We start from the raw sequence: 20381 nt of genomic DNA, 5'->3' as shown, positions 1-20381 counted from the left end.
AAAGGAACACTGGAGAAGAATTGCTGCAACAATGCAAATGAGTGAGTGTAAAACTCAGCTCTACATGATGTAGACAGTATTTGAATACAGATGTAGAAAGATCCCTACTTCATGCATGAGACATTGCTCAATAAAATGTTAAAGGTCTGGAGAGAGCTGCAGGTGATGGTAAGATTTTAGAGGGAAATTTGCAGGAGTAACAGAGAAAAGAAGATTTAAAGTACTTGGTTGCACGGGGAACCAGAGAGAAAATGCTGAGGACATGTATTTGTAGAACGTGGGGAAGAAAAGACTGACTAAAATAATAATAATAAATAATGTGCAAGAGGTCTATTGCACTACAGAATGAAGATGGGAAATGGGATAATAGATTGTTACAAGACAGAGGTGTTTGAGAAGGCTGATTTGCTCGCGGGAACAAGGAAAGGAAAGGGCTGATCAAAGAAAAGAGCTGTGTGCTAGAAGTCAAGTTACAGAAAATTTACAAGTAATCAAAAATTAAGAAGGTTAGATTTCAGGGCTCTGGGTTTTTTTATATGGTCAGAATTTTCTGCAAATGGTGAAAGACTCTCAGGACATTCCAGGATTTTGAAAGAAGTGGACATAAAGTTCTGGCAGGGGAACATACTGAGACACCAGTGTGATACAGTAGTGCAGAAAACACTGCCAGTAGTTCCCTTTTTCCCATTGAAACTGAGAATATTATCAGCAGTTTCTAAATCCCTCATAAGATCAGAGTACATTGTATGTTTCCGGTCATTCGTTTGCAAGAACAAGGAAGCAGATGAGGAATAAAGATATAAATAAAGAATAAAAATACAGTTCAAAGTAGGAAGAAAAAAGAGAAGACTTTTACTAATAGCACCAAATGGCATAGCCAGGAAATAAACTTTCTTTTTATGAATATCTTATCTCAAGTATTCAAGAAGACATTTATAAGCAAATATTAATAAAGAACTTTAGGCATATGGTATTTAGGTAGAAACATGTAATTTTAACTGCTTGTATTTGCCATCACATGTAACTTAAATACTGTAAAAACCATGAATATTTTCTTTTGAGTAACTTGGATTATTGTTTCTGTGACAGCCAAATCTGCAAAGTCATTGGCTGTTTCTGCTTTGTTAAAGAAAGCTTTTTTCATTGGCTTATAGATTTGCTTCTTTAAAGAGAAGACAGTACTACTGTACCTTAGATATCACTCAGAGGTAGCTGCTCTTAAAATGCTTAATTCAAATTCATTTTTAAAACACAGCATTTCTTTCCCAAACATTATTGTGTATATAATAATTAATTTTTGGAAGAGCATATATTCACTTCCTAAGGCTTTAATCTTTAGAGTTGCAAGTAGTCAGGACACAAGCTACAGAAAAAAAATATTTATGCCTGTGAATATGCTCCTTTGGCCAATGTTCAGAAGGGTAAATACCAGAGATGAAAGAAGACAGAGTAATTAGTTAATGATTACACAGAGCAAGAATCAAAACCAGACATAATACAAGGAAATTTTTTACATAACAACCTTATGTGTTCAAGCCAGGAGAACAATTTGTTAAAGCTTCTAAGCCAGCTAGCAATGCTTCTGTTGTTGAATAACAATTTGGTTGAAATAATTAAGAAATTCAAGTGGAAAATGGCTCTGCATTGATGAAAGGAGTGTGTTGGGAGATGTAGCTGACATTAAAACTTCTTTATGAACAAATGGAGAACCCTTTAGAGTATGCATGCAGTATATTTTCAACATATTTATCATCAGTACAAGATTTCTATTCCTTCTAACAACTAAGCATTTCTTTTACATTACCAATTATAATTTTATTACAGTGCAGGTAACCTACAATATTTAAGAAAACCAAAGATGCTGACAATATTTAATCATTAAGAACACAGTGTTCCAGTGTCATTACAGTGAACAATTATTTAAAATAGGAAGCAAATGACAAACTAATGATAACCCTGTTCCATTATTCACTTGATATTATAATATGTTATTTCCCCACTATGAACACTTTTTTCTGCAGCATAAATTTGACAATGCATTTGGACTGGGACTCCCCCTCAAATCAGCTTTTTAAGGCCCCATAACACTAATTATAAATTACAAAGCTGGTTTGTGCTTATGGACTCATCATAAGTCTTTCATATTTTAATTTGTTGCTATCTCTTCTCATTTCATAAAAACTGGCTTGTAGAATGATAAAAATGTTTAGCTACTGAAAAATATTTCTAGTATTCTTTAAATTATTTTCTTAAAATTTGGGGTTAAAACATGTTTCCTTCAGCTGTATCCACTAATCAGTTTTAAAATTTCTTTAAATGCACTTGGAGTTTCCCCATAAGGCTACTTCTGAACTTCACTTAAATCATCATCATAAAAAATACCCCAAACTCAACCAAAATAGGGTATTTTCTAAGGATTTGAATATCAAATGAGAGCAGTTAGTATGCAGATTTAACAAAAACAAATGAACAAAATCCAAACCCAAAAGAAATAGCATGGCAATTTCAAACCAATGTTATCTGTATAAAGGTTAAAGCCTTTCTGTAATACTACAGGAAAGTGATTTAGGTCTTTTGACCATATCCAAGCAGTTAATAATTCTTTTCCTTTGTTTTCCAGTACATTTGAAAAATATGCATGAAAAAGTACCTAATATTTTGGGTTTAGCACTCACATGCTTTCAATTTCCATTTGTGGACCTACTTTGGCCAAGCATAACACAGCATCCTCATATGGAAATTACTCAGAAAATGTAGGAGATGTTACTTGCTTTGTCCTTATTGCAATTTAGATTGTCATAGAATTATTCATTTATACAGCTCTTATTCAACAGGTTTTGGACAACCAAAGGGGATAAAATGCACTCCATTATTGAATATGGAAATTTATGTAGGATTAGGTAGTTATGCTATTTCAGATATATCTTTGGAGCTTGGAAACAAAATGATTGAAATACAAATAAAACATTTTCTGTTTAAAAGAGCAGTAAATATTTGTTACAAATACTCTCCAGAAGTTCTGTCACACATGTGATCATTATTCTGATGTCTCTATTTTATTAAGGTGGCTTTCAGCAAGTGAGCTGCCAGTTTGCAGGTAAAGAAACTACTAAAGAAACATCATTAAAGTCAGTTATGGAGTATTGCACGTGTGATAAGGAATCAAACCTTCGGTCAAAACTGTGCCAGATAATTAACCTAAGCTTGTGAAGGAACTTTATCAGCTAAATCAAAAGGCTTTTGACTTTGGAACAAAGGTTACCAGGCTGTGCACAGGGAAATGTTTCCTGATGGACAATGCACAGCTTCTCACAGCTTCTCCTTATTTCCAGTTGCCAAACTCCACTGAGGAAATTCTTAAATGCACCACTGCCTACTATTAGACACACAATACACTGTGTAAAGAAATGTAAGTATATACTCTATCTAAATATTTTATTTAACATTTGTACACATAACAATAGTATTTGATGCATTCAGTGTAGAGTCTCACATGTATGAAACCACAATATTGGAGTTAATGTTGTAGGTAACTCATTGAATTTGAGTAAAAAATGGTAGCCAGGGGAGAGATGGAAAACAAAAGCTCTTTAATATTGCCTCTCCATTAAATTACAGCCTGCAATATGAACTGATAAATAAATAGGGAGCCCAGGATGAGTTCAGGTTTTCACACTGTGCCTTCTGCATCTGATTTTGCACCAACTGTTTGGTAAAGTGATTATGTATTTCTCCAAGCTACAAACCATTTGGTCTTTCCAACTACACACAGCAAGGTCTTGTCTTTATTGGAAGTCTTGGCAGATTGGTTAATTAAGTCAGTACTAAAGCAAGATTCTGTGTAATCAAATTGTGACAAGGTATCACCTTGGTTGTGTCTTTCAGAAAACACACCTGAAAGGTGTTTGTCTGCAGTATCTGCTGTGTCGGCTTCTGAACAGCCATTGCTTTTCCCTTTTAAAGAATGGGATGGGACTAATCATCTTCTTCCTATGGTAACTACACACTCAATGTCAATAAGACACTAACTGCAAATCAGTTATTTTTACTATCACAGCTCTTACTTGTCTCCAGACACTTCAGAGAGCGGATTTGGAATTTTATTTTTACACTTTAAAAGAATTTTAGGTATTTTGCATCAGGTAATTGAACCTTTCTCTTGCATGATATTCTATAAATCTGGCCTTTTAAAGAACTTACATTGTTTATACACTCTGTGACATGAGGCACATTTTCTATGTATCTATGTGATTTTATGATTTGTCAAATATGCTTCCTTGCCCCAAACATTTTCTATATGTATTTACATGTAAACAATATATCTTATAATGCTGAGTCTTTTTTTTGAGTATTTTGTACATACCTCCTGTGGTCACTGTGTTTATTCTCTTCTAGTGCTTATGTACCAAAGACAGAAGCAGGCCATTGCAAGTGGGCAGAGGTTCTGAAAGATTTGGAAAGAATCAAGTCATCCAAAGTAAGTTCCCACAATAGTCAGCATTTCATATAATCATAGAAGAAGACTTAATAAAATATTTAGCACTGCACTCAGGTTAGAATTGTGGGTGAGAGGGAAAGGGATGGTGTTTGTTAGCTAATGTTTATAATTCCAACTCTTGTTTTCTTGTAGGATATTGATGTCAGTTTATACACTGCAAATGCAGATGAGGATGTAAGTAAACTTCACATATAGCCACTACTAATGTTTAATGTGGTGGCTTCATTCCCTTATAAGAAATTATCTCCTAAAGCAGACTTGCTCTAATTTGATAAACATGTCTAAAATCAATAATTTGCCTTGGAATAGATAGTTCTTCTAATCAAACTGCTTATGATAAATTATGCAAGCAGGTATTAATTATTTTTTGTTTAGTCATCTGCTACTAAAATTAATCAATTGAAAAGGATGATCAAGGCCATGTTGGATGGGGCTTTGAGCAGCCTGGCCTGTAGAAAGGAGTCCCTGTGCATAGCAGAGAGGTTGGAAGTACAGAATCTTTAAGGTCCCTTCCAACCCAAACTATTCTGTGATTGTGATTCAAAATTATTTTATCAAAGCAAACAATGCTAAAGTAATGCTGGGCTTAATTTGTAATGTAAGGGAGCATAATCTACTTCCTCTACTCTCTTACCCATTCTGAATTCAGATTTCTGAGTTAAAGAGTTAAAACTACTAGGAATAATATTAAAGAATAATATTAATAATTAATAATACTATTTCCACTATATTTATTTATATGCCAGGTTTTGTCCTAATTAATTATTTTCCCATGTTCTTCACTAAGACACTATGTTTCACCTCATCTTAGCGACCTGCTTGGCCTTTTTGTTCTTAGCTCTCACAGCCTATCTCTGCAGATATTCAAATATATTTCAAGAGTAAGAAAAGATGCTCAGTAAGTAAAAATCAGCCTCTTTGTGGCTGATTTTATCTTAGACTACATCTCACTTATATCATACTTATGTTTAAAATTATATTATAAATTATGTTTTATATTTTCTCATTCCTTTTTAATCATAAAACTATTTCAACTGCATGGTTTGTTTTTTTTTTTTTCCAGGAAGAATGCCAAGAACTTGTAATGAGGTGCTTTTTCTTAGAGACAGAAGTGATAATTCAAGAATGCCGTATCAAAAACTGTAGTAAAACACAGGATGTATGGAATATATGGAAAAATGGGAATGAAAGCTTACAAAAAAATAAGGTAAGCAACAATCAGAGTCTGTGGAAAAAAGGAAAATAAAATTGTTTCTTCAGTAGCAGAAATACCTCTTGCTACATAAATGGTGGGATGGTAGAGATGAAAAGTAATGAGATTCCAGTAAACTGTACACATAATGATAAAACATCAGAGATCAGTGTTTTTTAGAAAAAACACTTTCAGGAGTCCCATCAAAGCAAATACTGTTGTGCATGCTTATGTATGTCAGGGTTTGTGAATGTGTGTGTACAAATGACAGTTTGCAGCTTCAGTCCGTCAGATATGTTACACATCCAGAAAAAGATCCTAATTTTCAGAGGGACAGTCATTTGCATCTTTCACTGAAGTGATGCACCTCTCAAAGATGATCCTATTCAAAAAGTAAGCCAGGAATTGCACAGACCATAACTACCATGAAGCCTCCACTAATATTTTCTGTAGCCATTACCTGCATTGGGATTATTCACAAAAACAGGGCAAAAAAAAAAAAAAAATTCTCTGTCAGAACCAATGGATCATTATCCTGCTTTACTATTGCATTTTGTTTTTCAGTTGACTTCCACAAAATCAGAAAAATGCAAAGAATGTGAAGAATATGAAGAAAAAAATTTTACAGAATTCATACAGAATTTTGTAAAGGTTATACAGAGAGATTGCAAACACTGACCAAAAGACACAAGCTGAGAAACAAGATTCTTATGTTAACACCCTCACAGAAATTGGATTATCACAAAAAATAAACAAGAAAAAGAAAATAATTCATAGTCCTCTTAGCTGTTTCCAAATATACATGTTTCTATTGTCATTTTCAACTAAACTCAATTGCTTCTTCTACCCAAGAACAAAAGTCAAAAATTAGAATATTTATGTAAATGCTCTGAATACAGTGAATGAATATTCTGAATATAATGAAAACTCTTCATTGCCTTTTCCCCCTTTTGTACAATGCTAGCATAAGGGCATTGAAAATTATCTCCAGTCTTTTCAGAGAAGGTAAAGTTGGTGCTTGGTTCTACTATTCAACATGTTCTGTTCCTTCATTTGTTACCTCTAACATGACTTTATTCATTAATGTAATTACAACTGCATTATCAGTTGCCAAAGATTTCAATTGAGATGTCAACCAAGGTAGTATTGATTTAATTCTCAGAATAAAAGAGTTGCCCAAGATTCCTACACACTTAAAAAAATAAAATTTCTATGTGGTAGAAATCTTGCTTGTGAAGTAGGATTTGTAACTTTAGTCTCCTTTTGGGAAGGAACGCTGAAGACACGAATCACTTTTGGCCAATTATTGGAAATCATAACTATATTTCTCAGACTCAGTGCAATCACCCGTCCTCTGGTATTTCTGCAATGTTGCCCAGTCTCCTTTGGGCTTTTTCTAAACTAACTCCTTTCCTCATGATTCATATTCATGTCATACCAGCAGCCATCCATAATGAGTAATTCTTTTCTCCAGGCACCTCCATTTCTCTATCTTCAGCTGATAAATGGCTGAGTCATTCAGCTGTCCACTTACCGAGAAGGAAGTTTCAATCTCATTATGGCAACAAACACTCTGCCTTCTTCTCTTTTATTGTTGGGATGCTCCCAACAGTCAATCTTTAGCACTCTGAGGAGATGAATCACCAGTAAACTGCAAGAGGAAGAACATAAATGTGAGCATGTGGGATGTCATCTTCCAGGGGACTTGTAGACAAACAGGTTGGAAAATTCATAAGCACATTGATATCAGCATTAATCACTGGTAAACATATCAGAAAAGAAATAAATTATTTGCCACCACAAAACATCAAACCAGAAATGTTTATTACATTGTTTGGATGAAATAAAATGGTCCTATATGTTAATTTTCTTCTTAATTCAGTGGTATACACTGAATATGATTCAGATTACAACTTTGGTCTTTAGTCAAAGAGATAAAAGGGTAAAGGGACTTTCCTTATTTCTGGCTTTGAGAGGGAAGCACTATATTCATGATGGGAGAACCAAAGAGCTGCTTTGCTCAGAGTTCTCTTTATATTGACCATTTTGAAAATCAATTTCCTGATTAATTTAATTTTCTTTTTCATTAACCCATTTACCAGTGGCAAGTATGTTAAATACTGTGAATTTGTCATTCCAAAGTACATTGCTAAGTCTGTGAGCGCTCAGCTTGCCACCCTGTTAGCTACTTTCTGTTGGACACGGGCCGTATCCCTTTTATTTCATTTTTTCTCCACCTGGTCCAGGTGCATATTCTGGAATGAAAAGAGATCATTTGCTAATCTGGATCTCCAGCATTTCTGTTTGGGCTTACTTTTTCCTGAGAGGCATCCGAAGTCATCTAAATGCTTTGCTACATCCTGAATCCAATACTTATAATAAATTGTCTGGTATAAAGGATGTTGATATAAAGGATGTTGATATAAAGGATGGACTAAAGGCCAGCTTGTTTGATTGGGTTTTTGTTTGTGGGCTTTTTTTAGGTTGTTGTTGGCTTTTTTTCCCATTTGTTTCTTCGTTTGTTCATTAGGAAATTCATGTGTATTCCAGAGGAAAAGTCTCAATATGACTAAAACTTGGACACATCTGACCTGACTTTTTAGCCCTGCAGGCAGAACAGTAGAAATTGATTCAGGATGTCTACTTTCAAAGTAAACATCCCCAGGTTGGACAAGCTACTTCTTCTACACAAGGTTGAGTTATTTGTGTGGCATTTACTAGTTAATATTTTCCAACTGCTGATGGCAAATATTAAGATTAATACTGTATTTTCCCCAATGAATCCATCTCAGCTAGGGGACTAAGGAGACTTATAGCAGAGTGTTTCTAAGCACAGGAAGAGCAATAAATCTACCTTTGGACACCAGAAGAGAAGAAAAATGCTCTTCCATCGAAATTTTACACTACATAGTTCTGTGTTCCTGATTTTGCAATAATTTAAAATCTGCTTTTCCTTTCCACTCCAGTATTTAGTATCCACATTTCATGTCTATATCCTAACAGGATAATGCAAGTAGCACTCGTGCAGATGATGTCTGACATCATCTGCCTTCTTGATGTTTTATTGGTCCCTGAAGAGAAATATGAGTTGTTTATTCATAGAATGTTGCCTCTAGTGGCTCCCAAATGTTCCAATACCTGTTGATCAGTTACTATTCGGATGATTTCACAGGTACTTTAAATTCTGAACTGCAGATACCTTTCTTATTAGAACCTTCACTCTTTTGAGGAAAATACAGAAGAGGGAATTCTTTGCCTGCAGTGAGATAGCTGGGGGATCAACAGCAGTTTATCTGCTTGATCCATCTTGGTCATACGACTATGTGAGCAAAATAATAGTAAAGAAATGCACTTTTAGATCCATTCCAGCTCCATGTGGCAAAAGCTGAGAGAAGCAATGAATGTTGGATTCAGGCAGCCCAACATACAGAGGTAACACAGTGGAGGGCAAACAGTGTATTTGGCATTTATGTATCTATCTATATACAGATAGATAGATATATAGATAGATATCAACAGACATTCTCCATGGATAAAGCAATATTTCAGCTGCTTTAACCCTTCAACCAAGGGCTCAGGTTCAAGGTTTAATAGCACCTAAGGTGGGTAGCTACCACAGAAACCAGAATAGGGATTATTTAGGACACATGGCCCTAGATAATCACATCACCACCCATTCCAAGTACATGAATTACATATACAAATATTAGTCAACTCATTTATCCAGGCAGCTTCATCATACTTACTGTGATTCTACTATCCACTGACCTCACACTAAGACCCATGTCATTCTAATGAATCTCTTTCTCTGACTTAAATAATTTTCTAGTTAAATTTGGGCAGGACCACAACAAAATGAAGCTTTTAATATTTAGTTGCATTTCTCAAAGGAATAATATGAAACAAATGTATGGGAACATTGTGATAATAAAGTAATCTAAGATTGGCCTAGTTGCAATTATCAACAACTCCTATATCACAAGATTTGCCCTCATTACAGTTATACTGAAAGGTAACTGAGTTGCCAACCCCTTCCTTGTAGTATCAGAAACACAGGTAATATGAAATATCTGCTACAGGAATTAGAACAAAGAAGAGGGAGGAAAATAAGTGAAAACCATCTTAAATAATAACAGTAAAAGCAAATTATTCCAACTCACTGCAAATCCACCATATCTTTCTGAGCAGCAGAATCCAGCAAGAGGCTGGATGAAAATAAGGAAGTTTTCCTGCAATTGGAAAGTTCACCAGTAAATTTCTAAGAGTACTTTGCAGAACTGCAGGCAAATCATTAATATCTTCATCTTAATAGGAGCTAAAGGCAGCTTACTTTGGAGTTTCCCATCCCCAGTCTCTGAGCCAAGGTCACGATAGGATATCTTGGCAGGAGGATTAAGAATGTAAGAATGAATTTGCTGTTCAGAAAAAATGGATCAAAATAGACCAAGAGAGACAAATTTCATTTTATCCTCAAGTCAGTATTGGTGTTTTTGAGAATAGAAATAATATCAATTTTTTATCCAAAATGGCCTTCACTTGCAGTTATACATATGAAGGCAAAACTTACCAGCAATAGGAGCAGCATCACTTGCTGGAATTTCTGTATGGCGTCATCAGATCACACGACACTGAGCTGTAATTAAAGGGGACATTCTGTAATGTCTAAAGGGTCATATCTTCTCTAGAGGCAGAGAAGAAACAAACTTGGCTTGTATGAATTCTCAGGAATTTTATTCTGATGCACCTCTGGAGGAAAAGAAAACCATAAATGAGCAAGGTTAGGATTTCTTCAACAAAAAGTTCAAATCAGCATCTTGAAACTTTCCTTCCAACTATTTTCCCTCAAGTAGTGTTGGAGAATTCACCTTCTTATTAAAAGGCTTAATTAAGACAATAATTAACAACTTATAAAAAGACAAAAGGAAATAAATATGTTTCATAACCATACCCTCTTCAACATGCTTATTAAATGTGGTATTTTCTTGACCAAGTCAAGCCAACCAGGAATCATCTGGCTTTGTAAAAATAGGGGGAAAGATGAGGCAGTACAATAAAGAATGAAAAATCTTCTGACATAACTGACTTATCTGTGCCATGACATAAGCAGCACACTACCTAAAACTTTTAGTTAAGAACATATAGGAGAAAAAGAATGAAGTTAGAACCTAAAAAAGAAATCAGGGGATTTTCTAGGAACTTTCTTGAGAAACACCAAAGCCAAAAAAACTCCTCCTTTTAACATAGAAATTAGTATCTTATACTAGTTTTCTTCCTTGTGAGTTCTCAACCATACAAACTTTCCCCCCTTTTTTATAACACCAAAGCCAAAAAAAACCTCATTTTAACATAGAAATTAGTATCTTATACTAGTTTTCTTCCTTGTGAGTTCTCAACCATACAAACTTTTCCCCCTTTTTTATTTTCATAGTGGCACTCAACATTCCTCAGGGCTTTCCTCTTCAAAAGATACAGAACTGTTTATAATGAACTATTTTTACACATTTTAGTAGAGGAAAACAAAAAACTGCAAGATTCCAAGATGCTCTCTTGAAATTAAATTTTAAAATAGATTGACAGTGCTGCTGAAATAACCTTTATTAGACTCCAACACAATAATTTGTTGTGAGGAGAACAGAAGCCTATTTAATGCCTTTCAGGTGGAAGCAATTGTATTGAGCTATTCAAGATGAAATACTGAAGGTCAGTAATCCTTACAGAACCTTAATGGTTGCTCTACCACACATGGCAAACCTCAGTCAACTGACAAGCGAGAATTTAGGAGAAATTTAAAATATACTTATGTCATTGGAATATGACACAAACAACGATAATATTAATTGAAAGAGTGTAACTGTGCCACAGTTAAAACTGAGAAATCATTCTTTTCAAAAGTTGCCTTCCCCAGTTCTTATAAGAGTCACATATGTCCTGCAGTTACCTGGAAATCTGTACTCTTGCAGTAATACAGGACACATTAGAATCTTAGTCTGGGGGACTTTTGAGCCATTAGTTTCCCAATGAGCAAAAATTTTCTCTATCAAGAAAAGAAAAAAATCCTATATTTCTTATGATTGATAGAATCTACTGCTTTCAGTAGAGTACTGGGTAGCCAGACCACAGTTTTGGTCAATCTCAAGGCATTCAGATGAGTTTATTCAGTCAGTAGTACATGGAACTCCCCAATCCTCTGAGGTAGTGCTACTGAATAGTATGTGTTAATCATAATCCTTTATGACAACTGTAAATTTCTTCTCCTCATTAACCTTAATTGTAGCTTTTTACATCCTATTTTCCAAGAATCTTTCTTTTTTTCTTTTATTAGTTGAAGATAACAAATGAGAGATTATATTTCCTTTGGTTGTTCCTTTGGCAAGCATGATATAACTAATTCAAAGAAAATTAGATTATTATGAATAATTCCTGCAACTTTTTCTCTAACGAGCTTCCTGCTTTCATGCACCATTTGACATTTTAAAGTTTTAACTGAAGTCTTCAGACAACATTTATCCCTCTTATATTTCCTACTGCAGGCCAGTGACCAGGCTTTATTTTACCCCAGACAATCTTCCTAGGAGTAGGTATCAGTCATTTGGATAAGTTAACTTAACCAAAATCCCTTGGCTGTACTGTAGTTTTATCACATCACATAAATCCTTTTTAGAACCTCATCCTCCAGTATTTTATACCACTAATAAATTATGAAGATCTATCTGGGACAACTTAGACAGGATTCATTGAATTTCTGAAGTTGTTTGCAAGTTTTAAGTTCTCCAGCTATAACAGATAAGATGCAGATGTTAAACATTGGCTTAAAGACCTAAAGAACGTGTGGGTTTTTTTGTCAGTTTTATGTCTTCTCTTTTCCCATCATGACCTTCTGGGACCTTCTGAAAGCACTGATAATTCAGGATAGTCTGTGACTTATTTGAGCACTGGTGAAGGAACCTCAAGTAGACAAACTTCCACAAAACAGGCATCAATTGTATCAGATCTAGGACATAAGCTTCCCCAGATAAGTGCTTGTGGAGGGTCTCAGTTACCTGGTGACTGACAGTAAGTCAAGCTGTGGAAATGATGCCTTGTCATCCTCAATGCAAAGGAAAAGGCACCATCATCAGCAGCCAGTGGCTCTTTGGAAGCAGTTCTTGAGAAGCCATAATTTCTGTCTCTGTGCAGTAGAGCTCCTGGAAGTCCCACTACCAGCCACATAAGGTGGTGATAGCTGTGAGAATATCGTGGAACATGGTGGTTATACTGATAATTTTTTTCTAGGAAAGCTGCTTTAAAATAAAAATTTCTAAGTTGTGTTCTCTAGATTTTATAAAGGCTTCTATGCCTATAAAATAGAAAGAAAGGGTGGAGAGGCCAACAGGCAAAGCACAGCCTATTTGGGCTTGGCCACATGAATTTATGAGTCTGCATTTAGTCCCAGAAAACAAGGAGTAATTTTAAGCTGCATTGACATAGAGGGACAAAACAAAAATAATAGCATTGCTGAGAAATATGCTATAAGGAACCACAAGGAAAGGATGAAGGCACAGAAGTATTCTTTTCCCCTCTGGTCCTTGAAGTTATTCCAACCATTAAAGTTGACAATATTTGGAATTTAACACTCAGATATCTGTGACTCCTCTCACTAAGCTGTTACCTGCATCTTCCTATCCTGCACACCATGACCAACTCAAGGAGTACTGTATATTGAAAGCAGAACATCCTTTTTTCCCTGAGCAACTACAAACAGGATTTCAAGTGCAAACCACCTCAGCAATGGTAATCTCTAACATTTAAAGTACTCTGTAACCATAACAATCATCCAAATCCTGGGAAACTGAAGAAGAATAACACACAGCTGTTTTCTTAGCTGCATATCAACCCATGAATGCTGAGACTAGCAAATCTCAAGGTTCTGAGAAGAAGAGATTAACAATTAAGTAAATATTTACTGTTTACAATGCCAACCTGTGCTGGGAATACTTTTGTTTATTAATGATAGAAAATAAGATCTACCATAACCCTTCCTACTTTCTTGCTCCATGGTAAAAAGCATTGTATGTGCTTCCTTCTACAACCCTCTTCTCTTTAAGGGAGTTGCACTGCACAATAGTTAGGACCTGGGGACATGTGTTGTAACTTGTAACTTGAACACTGCAGCTGGACAATATTTCTGCATAGAGAAGGTGTTTGCTTCACACAATATTCAGTCAGTTGTTGCTGCAACAAAAATATTTCAAGAGAGCTGAGAAATCTAATTAGGCTTAAGATCACTATTGGCTGTTTCCTGGTTTATGAGCAGATTTGCAAATTATTCTTTTTACTTGAAAATATTTTCTACCAGCAACTTATTGCATCTTTAGAAACTGTCTGAAACAACTTCTTAGGCTGCAGCTTTATTATAAGTCTACTGATGTTATTGCAAAAAGAGAATAAAAACTATTTGTCAAAAATCATGTAGCGAAGTAGTTTGCATTTTTTGCAGTTCCTAGGAAAATACCTTGTGGCATACTAGCACACATAAAGAGTATATAGATTATATTCTCAAACTTTCTCAGGACTTGAGGGAAATTTACAGTGTTGTTTATTCTATACTCCAGAAAGGTTTATTGTAATTTTCAACTTTCACTATCTTCAAACAAACAAACAAAAAAGGCAACTTAGAGTAAGTCTAGAGAAATTGGCTCAACAGTAAAAAACCTGGCTATATCTAAAGCCAGTAAGAATTTTTCATTCCTTGTGCAAATGTAAAGCTCAATCTCCTTTCCAATACAAGTATTGCTTGCAATTTTTTCCAAGATGGCTCAGATACTATCCAATATGTACCCTTGGCAATACTTCTACAATGAATTGTACAAACTCATTCTTGTTTTGGAAATATAATGGTAAAATCAACTTTGTGTTTGAAATGACTTGTATTTTTCCTTGATGAAAGACCTGAAAGTACTTTTTACTAATTAAAATCAGAAATCTGAATAGTCGAAAATAATACAAGTGCTTTTAGAATCAAAGGAGATTTAACTCCTTTTTTACTTTACATAAAAATATTCAAAACTTTCTCAGAATATATTCTAACATAAGTCTGAATTTTTATCACTTCTCTGTAATCATTTCAACAGTTAGAAAATCAATACATTTTGGAGAAGAAGCCCAACAACACCCTCACTGAGAGTAGAGAGTTAAAGAATAACAGGAAAATTTTTAAAAACTGATAAGGAAAATAAATTATGATGAGTCAGATGACTATAATTTAATTTTAGTTTTGCATATTACTAATCTTATTGTATCATCACCTTCTTTATAGCCTCCCTTCCAGCATTTCTTTGAGTTAAGCATTATGCTTTTAAAGAAATCCCTTTAAACATTTGGTTACACCTTCAGGGTTAGATCATGCCTCCAGGACACAGCCTTTCATGGGGTTGTGAGAATGGCAGTATCTGTAGAACAAGGAAGTTGGGAGCAGTGAGGTGACAACTCCTTGGGAGGAGAAGCAGAATTTGCAGAAGTCTGTGCATCACCAGCCTTCTTCTGCTGTGGGCAGCTATCAATGCTGTGCTGTTTAGATGCCTTCTTTTGAGGAATTTAAAAGAATTTTATGAAAGCAAAAAGAGAAGAAAATGAGAAAGATAACTGAGATGAGTCACTGGTAGCAACTCTTATTCTGTAAGGGTTACATTTCATCCAGAGACACAACTTTCAGCTAAAAGGTTGTTCCCAATACAGCTAAGTGGCAAACTCACTCATGGCCAACCTCTTGATCCCAGGCCCAAAAGAGGGAACAACTAATACTTTATCTATTTAAATTAGCTCCTTTTTCCTTTCTATTTAACTTCAGATATTTATAAAGGTCAAAATTAGTCATCTTCTTTCTATGCCTGCTAACATAAATAGGTAATTTCTCTACTTACCCTACCAGTCCTTCTTTATACATGGAATTGCTAGAGGTGTAACATTCTTTCTTAGGGATTCATGTAAACACACATAAGATTCCATGTTAAATGGCAAAAAGTAGACAATGCAAATACTACATGTTCTTGCCTGCTGTGAACTGTAATCAAACAACCAAGAAGCCCTGAGCATCTCTTATCCCCTGCTACTGGAAATCTCTAACCAGCTCTCCAGCCACCCACCTGTCCTGCAGGTAAACACATTTGTTAGTCCTCCTGCTGGGGAGGGGAGTGAGTGAAAAGATGGGGAGGAGTTTGGCCCACAGGTGAACCCACAGTACCCATTCAGTGCACTCTAAATGCAGAGTTGTTCTCTTTTGGTGTCTGAGCTCAGAGGCCTGCAAATTACAGAGAATTCTAATCACACTTCACAGCACACAAATGACCTCTCAATTTATTATTCCACCTTCAAAGTGTACCACTCAGCATATTCAGTGTACTAAGCACACTTTGGAGTTAATGTGAATTAAAGATTAACTGTGACAAACTAAACTTTCCAACCAAGTATCCAAAGGGAGAATACCAATTAAGCAATGCTGCAGTTCCATGCAGATAAAGCACGTGTTCAAGTAACAGCTTTCCAAACCACATGGCCAGGAGTAATTTGTAAGCTTTACAAACAGGTCAACAAACTGGATATGGATTCTCCTGTGTTCCAATTTCTATGTCTGTGTGGTCCAAAAGAGGGTTTCTTACCAAAGTCAGGGTTAATGAACAAATGTGTGCAGTCCTTTCCTCCCTGCAGAGCTGTCACACAACCACAGCAGAGAACACAAATGAGTTTTGACTGTGAGTGACCATCAGCCATCAAAAGGAAACTGAAAGGTTAGTCTGGACTCTCAAGAGCACTGGAGGCTTAAGCTGCACATTAGGGTTTAGTATTTCACTACAACAGTTAAAAAAACACCAGATGGAAAATCTGACCCTTAACATGTTGGAGGATTTCCCAAACAATTTCTAAGGAATTAAAGGGATAGGTGACAGTAATAGCTGCAATAAATAAAATCTCAGTCTAGTTCAGTGAACCATATAACCACTTCCTTTAAGTGTTCAAGTGACACCAAGTTCATGTAAAAAAACTTCTTGAAACACATGCAATTGTGCAGCTTCTTTCATAGAATGACTGCAGATGATAAATATAACTGTTAGCCTAAATCATATCCGTATCTCTCTTTAAACCTTAGACATCCATGATACACTTATTACAGTATCTGTATATAAAAAAGGAAAAGAAAAAGAGAAAAAGAAAATGAAAATGAAAAGGAAAAAGAAAAAGAGGAAAAAAAGAAAAAGAGCATTAACAAAAGCAGAAACAAAAAAAGAAGGCATGATTGGGCTGCTGATCTAGCTATAGGATGAAAGAATGAGCAATAAAAACCTCTCTTTCAAGAGTATTTTTTCTAGTAAGCTTGCAAAGTAGACAGTTCAAGAGTGCCGGGATGATTTGGAGGGACATAAATGGTTGGGAATAAATGGACAATTTCCACAAAGGGATCAAAGTTATCCTTGAACTGACAGCTGTAAATGAAAGACTGAAAATAAACCTTGTGTTTTCAATGCTCACTCCTTTTCTACTATTTCATTTTTAGCATTTGCTTCATAAACCTCATGGTTGGTCATGAACATACAAAAGTGTTTGTAGTGCTGTACTCAGTAGGAGGAGTAACTTAAGAAATTCCATTACTAGACTGGATTTTTGCAGGATCAAAGTTCTTATGAAAACTCATTTAAAATAATAAAAATCTTTATTTTTTCTAGCAAATTGTAATTAAATTTAATAAAAAATAGATATGAGATGGGGTTTTTTCCAGTTGTAGTGGGCAGGTAACACAGTTGCAAGAGTTCTTACAGTTCTGCAGTGTAAGTAAGGCACAGTCCTGAATCTTTTTTTTTTTCCTTTTTTTGGTCTATAGAGAAGCACATAGAGATACTGTCTGTCTATTAAAGTATGCAAAAGAAATGGTTAACTATCATGGGATTGCACAGGGAAGATTTACAGCATCACTAGAGAATTTGGAAATGCCATGAAAGATTTGTCTATTAGTGTCCAAACATACCAAACACTTGTCTTGGAATTCCACTTAGGTAAACGCTTCATAAGCTCTGATTTAGAAATCACCAGATGGTTTTAGATGGAAGGAACTTCTAAAGATCATCTGGTCCAACCAATTCTGGCCAAGCAGAGTCATCTAGAGAAGGCTGACCACAACCATGTCTAGCTGGCTTTTGAATATCAGTTTTCTTCAACTTAGTAGAATGAATAACTGATAATAATAATTAGAGCTGCTCATGGATGGTGTCATGGCTCTGTTTTGTGGTGGTCACCAGGAAATTCAAGTCCTTATGGAGGACATAAAAACAATTAGTTAGCTATACTTCCTGTAAATTTTGCCCTGATTCCAATGGCATCCTGGAAATGGCATTGTGGTCTTTTAACTTAGCCCACTAAGAGCAATATGCCAGTAGTACTTATGACAGTGGACATGATAGTGTGAGTGTGTATAAATAAGATCTGTGTTCTCAGCTTTAAGAATTGGTTTTAAAGAGAATTATTTTTTTTCATATTGCATTCTATGCATTTTGACTACATTATACATCTGCTTGATGGTCAATAAAACTGTTATAAAAAATTTGAGATTTTAATTATCACTCCTGGATTAATATTTTCATAGAAAGCAGCATTTTAAATGTAAGGATAGATTAGAAGCTTTGCTTTTAATTGCTTAGTGTACTCTTTCCAGATTCACCCAAACCCCCTTGGCTTTCTTAGGTACTTAACAACACCATAGACAATTAAATAAAATGGAAAAGCACAGACAAATCAGCTCACTGTGCATTGAAACACAGCACAGAAATCAGACAGAGTGCTCTGAAGTTTCAAGATGGTTCATTAGTATAATGCAACAAACCAACAGCTGATACTTTAGACCAGATAATGGAATATTTTACCTTGGTGTATGCTTCCCTAGGTAGGCACTGAGAACAGTTTTCTTTCAGATCACACTTGACACTGCTCCCTTTTATGAAGTACTTCCCTTTGCACAAGTAATTGAAAATACTTGACTGCATTTTATTATAGGATTATTTCCCAGTCACACTCTAATAGAAATATATCTGTTGTTCAGCAAAGACTTGTTGAGCAAACAAGAAAAGCCCTTGCCCTGCACTAGTATTCTATTTATCTGAAGTCTGATTTAAAGAATTTTGGTGGAATGGGCATCTCTGTGCATCATTATTTTTACAAGATGCCTATTTAGAACTTGTTCAGCATTAAAGGTAAGTCAATTAGTTTTAGTTACTTTCAATAAGATTATAATGATTTCCTATCATGCACCTGAACAACAAGATGATTCCACACTATTGGACTACCTTATAGCATAGAAGACTAGAAGCTCCATTGCTATGAAAACAAAATTGAATGTTGCTGTTTCAAGGCAGAAAAAGGTTTGCATTTTTCAGAGTTGGAAGACGTGGCATGAAGAGCTGGGGGATGGAAAAGGCTGGTAGAAATCAAAAGGGTATTAAGCAGGTTTAAGTGAGAAGGTCTGGGACCAAGCTGCCCGTGAAAAAATGGAAACTTAGGTCTTGTGTCTGAAAGACACTTTGAAAAGTACCATGTGGAATGGGGATTTTTCCCTCCTCCATCCTGTGCCTCTTCTGACACGTTTTCTCTCCACTTCATCCCATACCTCACAACCCACCCTAGACAGAGAACACCACCTTCCTCCCCAGCACCAAAGGCATCTTAACATCCATCTCCTGTTCTCTGTTTCTGATTAATCTGCTTTTCTTCCCAGCAGCTTCCCTAATAAAGGAAAGGCAAAGAGAAACTCCTGAAAATGTGGGTTGAAGACAAGACAGCACCAGAAGCAGAACCCAAAGATCTGTGGATTTCAGAGAATAAAGCTTTCTGACCTTTTCCTGGCAGAGCTGAGGCAGATGTGTTTATGGGGCAATATCTATTTTGGATTTGGGCTATTTATATGGGCTGCCATTCCCTTCCTCATCCTCACATCAGCAGATGGGACAGGGATGGATTGTTCAGACCATGGCAATCAATCTTTGCCCCTCAGGCACAAGCTAAATGTGCAATTTGCAGCACCTACACACTGAAGAAAACTATGACATGTCCTGGCTTGGGCAAGCTGAGTGTATATACAAGATGCTGTTTGCATCCTGCAATCCTGTTAACTGCCCTCATTTTGACTTGGAAGAGGCTGACTATTGAAGCAGTAGTGCATGGAAATTTGAGAGCAGCTGTATCACATTTCAGGCCTTGAAGGCAAGAGTGCTTTTATTTTTAGAGCATGATATCTTAGAGAGTTCACCTAGGACAGATACAGACAGATGTCACACTTGTCAGGTTTGTAGAGAGCACCAGATGAATCTAATCTGGCCCTCAGTTTCTGTTTGTCAGTGTTCCTGCCTAGGGAATCAGCTCATTCACCCTAAACACAGGAGGATGTGTAGGTAAAACACGTTGGCTCCTAATTCTCTCAGACCATTTTTCCCACCTGTTCAGATTTTGAGTCTCACCCTCCTGTCTCTGGCACTTACAGCTCTGCTTCATAATCTGCCATTCCCCAGCCTGTCCAAGCACAGTTTCAGGACAGACAGAGGAAAATCTCATCAAATCTGAGGCAAGAGTTAATCAGGCATTAACTTGAGAGGTCCTGGAAATTCTCAGTATTCATCATTGAGTGTAACACTTCTCTGAAGGGGAAAAAAAGACAGTGAGAAATAAGAAATTGTT

At 35.8% G+C, this 20381-nt stretch overlaps 1 protein-coding gene across 2 annotated transcripts in view; it reads left to right on the top strand.

The window, feature by feature from the left end:
• The window catches only part of IL15 (interleukin 15), a 41485-nt gene extending 21848 nt beyond the window's left edge, over window positions 1-19637 (top strand). The window contains exons 3-7 of one of the 2 annotated variants that reach the window (XM_079306314.1): window positions 3886-3995; window positions 4396-4477; window positions 4631-4672; window positions 5562-5705; window positions 19429-19637. In XM_079306314.1, the coding sequence (XP_079162440.1) occupies window positions 3886-3995; window positions 4396-4477; window positions 4631-4672; window positions 5562-5705; window positions 19429-19437 (387 nt within the window). In that variant the 3' untranslated portion in view covers window positions 19438-19637. Of the gene's footprint in view, window positions 1-3885; window positions 3996-4395; window positions 4478-4630; window positions 4673-5561; window positions 5706-6254; window positions 6919-19428 lie in introns of those variants that run through there. The other variant, XM_079306313.1, reaches the window with a different exon arrangement.
• The last annotated feature ends 744 nt before the right edge of the window (window positions 19638-20381 follow it).

The sequence above is a fragment of the Erithacus rubecula genome, assembly GCF_903797595.1.
Source record: "Erithacus rubecula genome assembly, chromosome: 5".
Lineage (NCBI taxonomy): Eukaryota > Metazoa > Chordata > Aves > Passeriformes > Muscicapidae > Erithacus > Erithacus rubecula.
The sequence above is the reverse complement of the archived record's forward strand: the minus strand, read 5'-3'. Positions and strand labels throughout refer to the sequence as shown.